The 13,675-nt window shown below is 46.3% G+C and overlaps 1 protein-coding gene across 1 annotated transcript in view; it reads left to right on the top strand.

Moving 5' to 3' along the window:
• The window catches only part of phip (PHIP subunit of CUL4-Ring ligase complex), a 30,560-nt gene extending 19,799 nt beyond the window's left edge, over positions 1-10,761 (top strand). Inside the window, exons 27-40 of the mRNA XM_076084690.1 lie at positions 8-90; positions 203-314; positions 1,165-1,226; positions 1,344-1,499; positions 2,100-2,220; positions 2,363-2,488; positions 2,687-2,762; positions 3,405-3,464; positions 3,659-3,823; positions 4,304-4,456; positions 4,634-4,845; positions 4,938-5,185; positions 5,485-5,631; positions 5,767-10,761. Of these exons, the coding sequence (XP_075940805.1) occupies positions 8-90; positions 203-314; positions 1,165-1,226; positions 1,344-1,499; positions 2,100-2,220; positions 2,363-2,488; positions 2,687-2,762; positions 3,405-3,464; positions 3,659-3,823; positions 4,304-4,456; positions 4,634-4,845; positions 4,938-5,185; positions 5,485-5,631; positions 5,767-6,569 (2,524 nt within the window). The 3' untranslated portion in view covers positions 6,570-10,761. The remainder of the gene's footprint in view (positions 1-7; positions 91-202; positions 315-1,164; positions 1,227-1,343; positions 1,500-2,099; positions 2,221-2,362; positions 2,489-2,686; positions 2,763-3,404; positions 3,465-3,658; positions 3,824-4,303; positions 4,457-4,633; positions 4,846-4,937; positions 5,186-5,484; positions 5,632-5,766) is intronic.
• Positions 10,762-13,675: the final 2,914 nt, after the last annotated feature.

Genomic DNA, 13,675 nt, shown 5'->3' with positions numbered 1-13,675 from the left:
GTTGCAGATACCACGACATGCCCGATGTCATCGACTTCCTGGTACTGCGCCAGCAGTTTGATAATGCCCGAAAGAGGCAGTGGAGCATAGGTCAGACAAGTTCTCCTTTTGTAGTTTCCCGGTCACTCTATGCAGTCACCTGTTCTTCTCTTGTAAAGATCTAAACCAACTGTGATGCGTGTGTGTGTGTGTGTGTGTGTAGGTGACAGGTTTCGGTCAGTGATTGACGACGCCTGGTGGTTTGGGACCATTGAGAGCCAGGAGCCCTTCCAGCCTCAGTACCCTGACAGCCTGTTTCAGTGCTACAATGTCTGGTATGAGCACAGCTTTCACATGATACATCCATTGTATTTGCTTTAGTAATGTGATCCAATGCATCAAAGCAAGAGTTCCTAATTTCCTAAGTAAGAGAAAGGAATAATGCAGAAATATGGACATTTTTTTTCAAAATATAAAGCAGAAAACGACACCGTACAGTTCAAGTTTACTCGGCAAGCGCTCACAGACTACAGAACAAGTGTGGATGGGAAATTGTAATCTCTTCGTGGAGAACTCCTTTTGAGAAATTTTGAGAGGATTACTTTGAAAATCACTAAAGTTGGGTACTCTGAATCTGGACCCAGTTTGTCTCCTGTACATTTTGTCTCTTGGCCTTTCAGTGAATCCTGGAATTGAACGAGTTTATAGATCTGAATTCCCACAGCGACAGTATAAGAAATGTAAAACTTTTAAAACGGTTTGCACGGAGCAGGAATCTGTCTACAAATAGCTCCCTGTGATGACGCCGCTGACACCTCCTCTCACAACACTCATAAACTACACAAACACCTCGTGGCTCGAATCATTCAGGGAAACTTGATGAAACGATCGTGGATGACAGTTTGAATTTGACATTTAAAATGCCAGCTAGCGCTGCCCTTTGTTTCGTATCGCTCGGCTTTCATTGTCGGTGACATTCCAATTCGAAACATTAATAAGCATATTGTCTGTTTGAGTTACTTCTTCTTGTCAACACTGAGTGCTTACTGTTATTTAAAAGACCTCGTTAGAGAGTGACATCCACTCTAGGCCGTACGCCACCTGAGCAAAACAGCAAAACAAGAAATCACAAAGACTACAATGTGATGCTGTTGAATATTCATATCAACACTGTTTCCCTTCCAGCTGGGACAATGGAGACACGGAGAAGATGAGTCCTTGGGACATGGAGCCTATCCCTGATGATGGTAGGTCTCTCTCTCTCAATACACCCACACTACAGTACACACCCATTTAAACAGATTCAAATGTAACTGTTCAACATTTCTGATGTATTTTTCGGTCGCCTTTCTCTCCGGGCGCAGCCACCTTCCCTGACGAGTTGGGCACGAGCGTCCCGCTGGTAGAAGAGGAGCAGAAGGAGCTGCTGTACGTCCCGCTGGACGGGGAATGGGGCTGCCGCACGCGCGCGGAGGAGTGCGAGCGCATCATCAAAGCCATCGACCAGCTGTGCACACTCGGTACGACGGCATCGTCAAACAGCCCCCTTATGTCATGGATTTAGGGATTGGGAAGTGAAGCCACGAGGAGACATTTCTCGTAAATGCGTGACTCCACAATACCCGAGTCACCGCTCTGAGCTCATCGGTGTGAGCCCAGCAGAGCAACGGCTCTCGCGTTGTAACACGTCAGCCAATTATTGAGGCTGCTTGCTCGAATTCCTGTTAAATGATGTAATGTCATATTCGGGAACAGGCTTTTTGTATTACTGCAATCCTCCCAGTGGAAGAAAGCTGGCGTGAGGGCTCCCTCTAGTGACGGTCTGGGGACCAACAGCCACCAATCGAATCCTTCTCGATGTCCTACGCTCTATTTATATAAACCCTTTTAGGTCCATTTAAATTAAGTGATAATATTTAGAACACGTTGGAAAATCTTTAGCAAAAGGGGACGAAGGTGTGATGTAAGCATTGCTGTTGCCTGACATATGCAGGTTATTATATGGGACAAATAGACAAGATATCCACGCTAAGTGTGTTACGAAATGCTGGCCTGCTCCGGTAAATAATCCTCTCTTCTTCACCTGTCTTCCATCCACCGACCCAACCTGCCTCCCTCAGATGTGGCAGCGCCGTTTGCCTTTCCAGTGGACCTCCAAGCCTACCCCACATACTGCACGGTGGTGGCCTACGTCACTGACCTCAGCACCATACGCGAAAGGCTGGTGAACCGTTGTTACAGGTACCTCACAGCAGCTTGTGTTTGAGTAAAAGGAGATACAGAGTCTACGTGTGTGTGTGTGTGTGTGTGTGTGTGTGTGTGTGTGTGTGTGTGTCGTGACTAGAATTGAATACACACTCGACACATCTGTCTTTGTTTCCAGGCGACTGTCCTCTCTGATGTGGGAGGTTCGTTACATCGAACACAACGCCCAAGCGTTCAATGAGCCCGGAGCGTTCATCGTCACAACCGCCAAGTTTGTCTCCGACCTCATGCTGCAGTTCATAAAGTGAGTACTACAGCCTGTGTGTTGTTGTGTAGGGACAATGTAGAGCATATTAACAAAATGTTAATTAACCAGTTTTTCTTTGAGTATTACATAAAAACAAAAGTTATCAAGAACTTCTCATTACAAATCTAAATGAATTCCCACGTTAAACATTTGCACCATCTAACATTGAGTCATTTCTGCTCTCTCCTTGTCCAGGGACCAGAATATGACCACCCTCATGCCCCTCTATAAATCTATGAAGAAGGCTACCTTCTCTGACTCTGAAGACGAGGTGTGTTTGCACATTTACCCGCCTACACTGCAGTTTGTGCTTAACATGTCGCTTTTTTACTCCACTAATTATCGGCTGATATTCATTACATGATTTCTCACCAAAATATTGTTATCAAATTATTATAAAAGAAGCATTCCATTTAATGTGGCTTTATTGGCACGAAGGTTTCAGAAAACCTCACCGAATGAAGAAAATATTAACATTCACCGACGAATTATGAACAAAAACATTGTCGTACTCATGAATATAGACTCAAATCATTTCCTGCTCTGTCATTACTTGTGTAACTGTGTGAGAAAGTTCTACTTGTGTAGCTTCGTCACATTTAGTCTTAGTCTGTGAGCGTAGTGGAGTATGTGTCGGTGTCTCCGGGGGCAGCCGGCCTTACCTTTGTTACGCCACAAGCCTGTCGCTTGCGGATGGTGAGCAAGAGTCGACGTTGGAGTCGAGTTTAACAGCGGTTCACGCTCATTGTAGTCATTCGCCTTGAGATTCATTAACACATTGATTGTTTTTGAGGCCGTTGCAGGCCGGATTGAGATGGGTCATATATGTTGTCCATGTGTGCTATAGTACAAGCGCTTGGTAGAGTACAATATACATTCCCTTTGTTTAATTACCCGTTTCCTATCTATTTAGGATGATGAGGAGGAGGATGAAGATACCAATACTCCTGGAACATCCACGCGAAACCATAAGGTAAAACTATCTGACAGCATCTGCGTGTTCACGTACATCCTTAAAACATCAGATAAAACAAACCGTACTAATTTCACTTTTAGCGTGAGATGTTGCTCCACAGTCCCGTCATCCAGCGTCTAAAGAAGAGGAGGCTGTTTTGCAATGCCCAGTGCAGTTATTTTCAATTTACTCATCTTTGTTTTTTTGTGCAGGGTCGACGACCCACGCAGCGGCAGCGGCAGCGGCAGCTGCGGACCCGGCCCCCGTCGTATGACCCCCATGCCTGGCGCGGTCGCTGTAAGGAGCTGCTGGATCTCACCTTTCAGTGTGAAGACTCGGAGCCCTTCAGAGAACCCGTGGACCTACAGGAATACCCGGTAAGTGTGCGACATCCGTATGTGCTACCCTTATTTCTGTGTTCTGCACTGTGTGCGCACGTGAGCTCCACCATAACAAACTGAAGTCATGAGTCTGATGTTTGAATTTCCATTGGTCTCAGATTTATTTGGCCCTTGAATCTTGCTGTACAGTCACAAGTGGCTACAAGTCAACTACACAAGGAGTGGAAGCGAAAGAGCTTGTTTGGTCTGAAGAACAGGCCTCTCCATTCAGCATGGAGGAACAATGTGAACAGACCCAAGGTTTCAGTGGGATTTGACTTCTCTTGTTAACAGAGGAAGGGTGGAATTCTTTTGCATCAGTTGTTTTTTTCCCAGCCCACTCAAAGTGAAAGCCCAAATCCCCCAGAGCTCTTATTCCTGCCCCCTCTCTTACTCTATATCTTCCTCTCCTCATGTCTGTTCTCATCTTTTGAAACCTGTAATTGAAATATCCCAACTTCCCTCTGCCTCTCTCAGGACTACCTGCAAATAGTTGACTCACCGATGGACTTCAGCACCGTTCTCAAGACGCTCAAAGAAGGAAAGTACCAATCTCCCATTGAGCTCTGCAAAGATGTCCGGCTCATTTTCAGCAACTCCAAAGCTTACACGCCCAGTAAGAAGTCTCGGGTGAGACACACACACACAGTCTGTGAAACCAGGGTGCATTAAGTTCAATATACATTGTGGTCCTCTCATGTTTCCATGCTTTGATGAGGACATGAAATTCAATTCTCAGATCGGTTTGTGCCCTTTGTCCATTTTTGTCTTAGTTGAATCAGTGCATCCTTTGTTGTTTGTCTCCAGATCTACAGTATGAGTCTGAGGCTCTCTGCTCTGTTTGAGGAGCATGTCAGCTCCATCCTTGCCGACTACAAGGCCATCCACGGCCTGACGAATAAACTGACCAGGCAGGGCACAGACAGACAGGCACGACACACTACGGACAGGCCGACGCGGCACGCCATGAAGAGGAGGAGGAGGAGGAGCGAATCTCCAACGAGCAGCACCGCGTCCAGGTAGAAGACGGGATATTTAATTTGGGGTTTTGGGTGTCGCACCGTGCATTGGGTGTGATCTTTGGTTTCCCTTCTTCCCATCCTGCCTTTAGTCCAGAGAGAAAGAGGCGTGTATCATCCAGGGTGAGCGGGAAAAAGGAGCCATCGCCACCTCCGCCGCCTTCACGGCTCTCCTCTCTGAGACAGAGCATCCCCGTCAAACAGCCCCCTCAGCTGGTCAACGGGAAGGCTGACACGCCGACCGCAGGGCGCACACGGAGCGCGGCGCGGCATTCTGCACACTCTCCGCCCTCCTCATCCTCCTCACATAATGCCGCAAGCAGCACTCAGAGCCCAGCAGGTGAGATCACTTGCCTCCGTACATACTCAGAGCTCGTCTGCGGAGGCTCGCGCTACGGCGCCAAGCGCGAGTATAAACAAAGCTTTACGTGTATGCTTATGGAACTCAGGTTATGATATTGTAACCTTCAATATGTTAATTATTGAGCTTTGGATGTGCTGGTTGGCAGCTTTTGTTGTGTCCAGACAGAGCCATGCTAGCTGTTTAACCCTATTTGCCAGTCTTTGTTATTATCAAGTATTGACCACAAGTACGATATTACACAATCAACTTTTTATCTTATTTCTTTGCATCTTCAGAGTCTACTCGCTCACTGAGGACTCATAACTCTGTGTCAGCCTCATCGACATCAGCTGCTGAGAAGGTGACACCCTCTCCAGCCGCAGAAAGTAGCAGTGGAGGAAGCACCCGGAGGAAACTCAGGACTCCTGTACGACTCACGCCTGGTGAGAGACGGCGCCACAAAGAAGTGACCGTGCGATGCTGACGTTCATAAGATACATATTGAATGTCACCTGCCTGCTATTGATGTATATTCTTTCTTCCTTTTGTCCTGAAATATCAATGCCCTTCCCCCTCAGGCTCCACTGCCAGCCCTCCATCTCAGAGCACAGTCCACCTGAATGGCCACAGTAGTCATGTGAGCCTGGGAGTGGGCAGGAGGGGGCGGAAATCCAAAGTGGAGCCACCATCGAGTCCTCCAGAAGTCACGACTCCGGGGAGCCCGTCCAGAACCCGAGGCCGCCCTGCGGGCAAGAAGAGGGGCAGGAAGAGCAAGCAGGAGCAGGAGGAGATGAGAAGGAGCGGCAAACGCAGGAGCTCCACCCCTGACGACGAGCTCGACCAATCGACGGGGGACGAAGGTGGGGCGTCGTCTGCGCAGGAAACATCTGTGCTGTCGGACTCTGGCACGGCGTCGACGCCGAGGCGGCGCGGACGGCCCCGAGCGGTCAGGAACGACGAAGCCACACCTCCTGCTGAGTCACCCGAGCCCTCGCCACTGAGGAGGAGCAGCAGGAGAGCCATCGAGGAGGTCACGCCTTCTCCGCAGACCGCTCCTCAGCGATCTAAACGGAGGGAGTCTCCAGAGGAGGAGGCGGAGGACGAGGACGAGGAGGCGGGGGACGAGGAGGGGGACGAGGAGGGGGACGAGGCAGGGGACGAGGCGGGGGACGAGGCAGGGGACGAGGCAGGGGACGAGGCGGGAGGGTCGATGCGCACACGCAACCAGGGGCGACGGTCTGCCTGGTACGTGGAGGAGGACTCCGAGGAGGAGCAGAGGCAGCTGTTATTTGAGGACTCGTCCATCACTTTCGGCACCTCCTCAAAGGGACGCGTCCGTAAGTTGACAGAAAAGGCCAAAGCCAACCTCATAGGCTGGTAACAGAGGCAACCGAACCGACACACAAGGATGCGAGGAGGAGGCCGATGGCCATGACGGAGAAGAAGTCGGGATGAGATTTCTCTTCTCTCTTACGCGTCGGCTGAGTCGAGGGAGTCATGCTCTGTGTTGTTACGCGTCTGTGTGCGTGTTCGTCCCGGGAGCTGCTTGTCCAGCTGCTGCTGTTCAAAGCTGTGGCGATGGAGAGACGGAGACAGCGGCAGTTATCTGTGCGCTCCTCCTTCCTCTTGGCACATTGCTGCTGCCAAACCGGCGGCTTCCCGACAACGCATGTTCATCTGTCCCAACTCCTCCGACATTATTGGTCCATGTTGGACCCCACGGGAGCTCACTGACTCCATCGCTGGTGGTCCTGGGACTCGCTCCTGTCCAGTGAACCACTCTTCACCTCCGTCTGCCCTTAAACACTGTTGGCGTTGGACCGGGCAAAAAAAAAAAAAAAAAAAAGTAGTTGAACCGTTTTAGTACTTGAAGAAAATCACGAGGAGACCTGGATGTGTCTTATCTCACTCTCACTATTTTTAGTGTCTCTGCTGGGTCGGTCTGTGACGCCACTGAGCTGGAATGGTTAGGTGACGCATTACAGACCGCTGGCCCGACAACGTCTTTCACCCCCCGACCCGACCCCCCCCTCTTCATTGATCCCGCTCTTTTTTTTATACAACCCCCCCCCCCCCTCTGATTTTTCTAAGATTTGTACGTGATGATCGGCTCTCTGTTTTGGAAGTCTTACACATCGGCTGACCTGAGCGTGTCTGTCTGCGCTAAAATACCAAATGGTGTACCTTTGTTGGTACTGTAGATCTGTAGGTTTTGTTTACTGTTGATGTGTGCATGTGTGTGTGTGTGTGTGGGTGGGTATGTGTTCTTTTTTGCATGTTTATTAGACAGAAAAAGCATCTTTTTTGTTTTGTTTTTATTGTGAGGAGAGAAAGGATGCATGGGTGAAAGGGGTCATCGACAGATCATGTTTCAATGCGTCCTCAACATTAGCAATACCTTGTGCCTTTATGTCTGTGGTGTGTGTGTGTGTGTGTCTCTCTGCGTGCGTGTGTGTGTGTGTCTCTCTGCGTGCTTGGCCTCTGCCCTGCAAAGTACATGTGCCTGTATGTGTACAAGTAAGTTGTGCGAGTTTGTGTAATTGAAGGAGTGTGTGTGTGTGTGTGTGTGTGTGTGTGCGTGTGCAAACAGTGGCATACAGTTTGATCGTTGTGAAACCTCTCAAAGAAATGTATTTATAGCGGTTGAAAAAAAAAGAAAAGTCTTTACTGTTGTTGTAAAACCATTATTCATGTGAATATATATTATCCTATAACCAACCTATCGTCAGTTTATACCGAAGGTACAGCCGGTGGAGCTTTGGGTGACTAGCTTTGAGATGCAGTTGTAGGGAGTCACCCTGTGTATTTTAAACTTGTTAACTATGAAAATGGACTTTTTAAATGTTGATATGTTTCTATAGTGACCACACACATGCGCGTGCACACACACACACACACACACACACCCGGACGCAATTCTGCCTGGCATGTTCGAGCACTTTCATGCCTGGAGAAAACGGGATCGAGCCAGATCAAACTGGATCGGACTGAGTTTGGAGGGAGAGAGGGAGAGACACGTCTTCTTATATTCATCTTTCTGATTGTGTGCCTTTGCTTCTCTGGCATATTGAATCCTTAGTTTCTACTTTTGGGGCCTTTTTTAAAAATTCTTTTTTTTTTTTTTTTGTGGACTTCCTGGTTCTGCTCGTCGCCGGGTTCAGAACACTGGACTTTGAGGACTGGACTTGAGGCATACATGTCACTCTCTCTCTGTACACACAGCTAATAGTTTATGAAGATGACGGCCCCCAGTTTTAAGGTATAATATGCAACATTTTCCTACAATACAATGTATAGACTCCTTCACAATGATCCCTTCTGACCCACTAGGTGTGTGTGTGTGTGTGTGTGTGTGTGTGTGTGTGTGTGTGTGTGTGTGTGTGTGTGTGTGTGTGTGTGTGTGTGTGTGTGTGTGTGTGTGTGTGTGTGTGTGTGTGTGTGTGTGTGTGTGTGTGTGTGTGTGTGTGTGTGTGTGTGTGTGTGTGTGTGTGTGTGTGTGTGTGTGTGTGTGTGTGTGTGTGTGTGTGTGTGTGTGTGTGTGTGTGTGTGTGTGTGTGTGGAGACCCTTCCCTCTGCCTGTGTTTTCTGTATTCGGGATGTTTCTCGGCCTCCGCAAAGAGCCTTTGGGCCCTATGGGTGTAAGAAGCAGGATGTGCAGCCCTGAGTTGTTCACTGTGTTTTTCTGTGCTTCAGTTTCCCCCCCCCCCCCCCCACCACTCTCTCTCTCTCTCTTCTGTGCCGTGTGCATTGTGGCTGCTGAGTGCTGCCATCGTTGTCAGTGTGACCGCAGAGAGGGGAGGACGGCCTTCTGCTGCATTCATTCAATGTGGCAACGCGGCACCTTCCCGCGACTGGGTTCCTTTATTTGTGCTTCGGAACACAACACAGCCGCCAAACAATCGGAAAAATACCATTTTATTTCACTGCCGCCGCTCACTCTCTCTCTCTCTGTGTTTACAAACAACCAATAAATGTCACATATTATACCTTTTTAACATATCTCTGTTTCTACCCCGGCACAGAGCAACTGAATGAGTAACTCAGCCGCTCGTGTGTCCGGGTTCGATGGGAGAAGCATCTACACACACCTTGTTCGTTGGGTCTTTCTCATCACATATTATTGAACATATATCTCGTCTGTTTGTTGTTTGCGTTTTCTTATGGATTTGTTGATGCCAAATTCTGTCTTTGGGCACTGAAGTTTTAGAACCGGGCTTTTGAATGCGTTTATTTTTTGTGTCCAGAGTGCGCGTGTTGAACTCTCTCACATCGGTCTGTGTCCCTGCTATACAGGACAGTGTTTCAGTGAGAACAGGGTTTTTATAACTCTGTCACACTTATTGAGGATACAATTAATACATTTCTTTTTTTTCACTCAACCTGGCTGACAGAAGCCAGGCTTTTCTTTCACGAAAGATTTGTTTATATTGTGTATATGAAGAGTTTTATTCCAGATTAAGAAAGCATAAGACACTGACACCTTCCTCCACAAATGACTGTTGGCATGAGAATAAATGTTATTGTTGGGGTTTGTATTAAAGATAGGAAGCTAATGATCTTTGCCCACAAAACTGTGTATTTTGTGGGCAAAGAAACTCTTCGTGGGCACATAAAGTTGGTTTTTTTCTGTCTCATTTGCAAATAATCATATTTACATATATGCACAGATTATCAAGAGCAGTGTGGAAACATTTTAGACTCCGCCTTCTCAAACCTCTCAACTAAAACACCCACAGTACTAAAATACAAAATGTTTGCCAGATTTGGTTTGGATGTTCAAATTTCTAATCGGGAACGAATGGCCACATAGCAGACGTTTTCTATCCAGTTAATAAGAGGACGGACGGGGATGTGCATTAAATCCCCTCTGATTCTCATTCAAATCCAGTCAAAGTGGTAAAGCAGTCTTCACACTTGTTTATTCTGCTGTCACCCCTCTTCATCAGGTCACCCACACTACCTGGATTTATCAAATCAAAGTAAAAGAGCCGATTCCGTATTGCTGGTCAGGTCACCTTAAGTTAGTAATAATGTGCAACCTCTAATCATTTCAAAGGGGCCTTAAATGTTTATAAGCAAGAATTGGCGTAGTGCTTCAGTGGGTGGCCCTCAGTAGGTCTTTTGATTCTAACGGGTTGATCTTTATGCAGAAGTTATGAATCTCTGGCAGCAGTTCAGATCAGCCCTCTTACTTTACCCGTACTGCATTCTGGAGCTCATGTACACACATGTTTACCTTGGGTCTGTGCTAATATGTGAGTGAGTTGTTCAGTTTGTGGATCAAAGTGTTTGGTCAGAGGTTAAAGGTCACAGTGTGGGTGTGTGTGTAAAGTGGCTGCATGTGAGCCATCAGGAAGCATTTTGGGACGTTTTGAGGACGAGGGACGGGGAAGGGCGTCTGTTTCACGTGAACTGATCGAAGAGGATGTCTTTGTTAGTTTGGATACTTTTTTATATATAAGGGAATTAATGCAAAAAAGAAGCATAAAGCTAGAATGTATGTGTAGGGGAGTACTGCTGTCCTGTTAGTTCATACCAATATTTTAAGTAAATAAACAGTTGTGTTTCCATAACCACTTTTCCTTTCTGTATTGATTGTGTCATTTCAGTTCCTCACACATGTAAAATATGAGTGTATATCTATATAGATATATACTGTATATATTTATCTATATAAATAGTCATAGTGACGATTGGCACCAGGCGGAATCCTGTGGGCTGCGGTCGAAAAGTCCAAAAAACGTCATGGGGTGAAGGAAAGATGTGAGGAAAAGACCTCAAATCTCACAGTGCCACCTAGTGGACATTCATACTCGGTGGTACATTTACAACAGTAAATATTTATATTATATTGATGATATGATCTTTCTTCTTGTACAAGTAAAACAGGTGCAGTTACCTCGTTATTTTAGCTCTTGTCTTGCTCCTCAATGGACAGCACACAAGGTAAAAGCTTTTATTTCCTGCAGCCCGTGAAGGCAGCATGAGGACTGCGGTGTGTGTCACTCCTGCTGTAAACAGAACATGTCGTCATCTGCTGCCCTCCTGTGGGAAAACCCGGTACAACACAATAAAAACCACATTTACAATTTATTATAAGCTGATATTTTTATTCTGTACAAAACCAACAAATTATTCTCACAAAGAACTCGTTCACTTGCCAAACACAGGTGTAACTATTAACATTGCTCGAGCACCAAAATACAACTGAGCCACTATCCGTGTTATTAGTTTCACCGATAAAACGTGTGACAAAGGTTCATCAGTCGGCACGTTGCACTTCATGTAAACCCCTTAATGTGAGGTAAGAAGCTTCCACATAAAGAGTTAATAGGGACAGACATCCTTCTATTCATATTCAACTGAAAACATGAGCATTCATACCACACGTTAAACCAGTTTCTCCTTCTGTGAGAATGACGGTTCTGACTGATAATTGGTTGTTGAAGGTCTAAGGTTCCCTGTTCTATCTTCCAGAGCAAAGGAAAGGTTCTTTAATGTAATATCTTGTGGACATGGCTGAGGAAAAAGAAAATAATTGAAAAAACTAAACTATGAATTTCTAGTTTCCAACCATACCAAGCATGTTATTGTAGACCGATGAGAAACAAACTTGCTCGTGTATTTATGAGGGGTACATTTGTTCTATATATTTGCATGTAAAAAGACAAAGTTTGGACAACATACGATTGGTTTACGGATTCTGAAAGCTGAAGACACCATGTTTTTCCAAAACATTATAAAATGCAAATCTTCTATAAATAAATGTTCTTTTGCAACTACGCCAGCTGGTTGGACCTGGTACCGGGACGTCTGGCCTCACGAGTTAATGAGCCAGTATTTGATATGTTTCAATGAGGCATCTGTACACTCCTATCGAGACCAATGGCCTAAAAAGTCTGTGTGTAAATACAGTTACTCGTGACTCCAGCAGCATTGATTGCATAAAAAGGTTGTTGGGAGGTGTCCTGACGTCCCATGTCCTTCTCTGACAGAGGGCTTGGAAATAAATATTGGGTAACAGGGTGTTTTGAATCACCAATAAAAGTGTTTCTGTGATTTATAATATGGTATGCAGCATGCAGAGTCATAGATTTGAGCAGGAGGAATAAAACCTGCACATGTTCTTTGCTGCAGTGAGGGGCTGAGTCCTCTTTGGCCTTGGGTCTTTTTTGATGTTATGATGTAATCATTTACATTTTTTTTTTTCTTGAAAGATGTCTGGTCTAATTTACAGGAAAAAAGAATCATTGAAGTATGAAAGTAGCAGTGTGCTACAAATAGGACTCTACAGTTGATCCTCATTTCTCCCTTGGCCTGGTAGCATCTCAGAAATCATTAGTGCGGGTTTGATTGTTGCTCCAACACTCTGCTGGCCAGTGCCGACTGTCGTGTTGCCAGTACGGCGACCCAAGAGATAGCGAGTAGGCCTGCCCTCTGGTTTTTAGCCAAACGGCGACAGAGAATGACAATGATGTGTGTTCCACAGCTGCAGTTAGTCTGCAGTCACCACAGCTCGTGGCCATGCTCTGGGACATGGCAGATGTGACCGCATCTGCACTCACTCACTCCCTGGGTCTCATTAGCGCCACGGCCGGGCCGACAGCTACCGGCATCATTTCCCCTAGATATCCGACATATGTCACTCTCAAATACACGGGGATGGTTCTGTTTGTTTATTATTCAGAATATAGCCTGAAGGGGTTTTGGATGCCAGGTTCCCTTCCTGCCTCATTGGATGGCCCCTTTTTTTTCTCAGAAATAAACTCCTTTGGGGATTTGTGTAAATATTCGTGTTGACAATTGTGGTGTAATGTATCGTCAGTGGTAGCATGGGAAAAAGGAAAGGGTACAGCTTCACTCCTTGATGATGTTCTCTTAGGTTCAGTAGTGAGTTTCATCTTAAAGCAGCATCTGGAACTAACCGTTTTGCCATGTTTTGGTTGGTGAGTGCTTTGTTGTTGACAGCCTGTCTCATTAATGCCACAACAGATGCAGGGATATGGCTTCTCACTGCAGACAGAATCTAGCAGCTACCCGTCATTCCCTACAGAGATACTGTGTAAGAAGATGGGTATCCTCCAGCACACCTCCGCTGCACTGTCAGCCGTCTCTTCCTGATAGCCCCACTACATCTACCATTTATTTTCATCACTGAGACACGAAGCGAGTCGGAAAAAACCCGCTGACAAGCCCAACCCCAATCTAGGAACCCATCGGCTGTCAGTCCAACGACGGTTTGATTTACGTTAATAGATTATAATTCCCTTGGTTTCACTTTGGCAAAAAAACAAAAAATGCTAAAATGAGCTGTATTCATAACGAGCTCATTATTCTAACATGATCCACACACAGTGGTGCAAAGTAACCAACATGCTTTACTCTCAACTACTACACATAAGTACAATATTAGACACTTTAAAACTGTATTTTTGAATCCACCCGACAATGAAAACCCACCAGTTCCTGAATGACCTGCGCACTTCT

The sequence above is a fragment of the Anarhichas minor genome, unplaced genomic scaffold (assembly GCF_050575085.1).
Source record: "Anarhichas minor isolate MPS153535 unplaced genomic scaffold, ASM5057508v1 ptg000136l, whole genome shotgun sequence".
In the NCBI taxonomy this organism is placed as follows: Eukaryota; Metazoa; Chordata; class Actinopteri; order Perciformes; family Anarhichadidae; genus Anarhichas; species Anarhichas minor.
The sequence above is the reverse complement of the archived record's forward strand: the minus strand, read 5'-3'. Positions and strand labels throughout refer to the sequence as shown.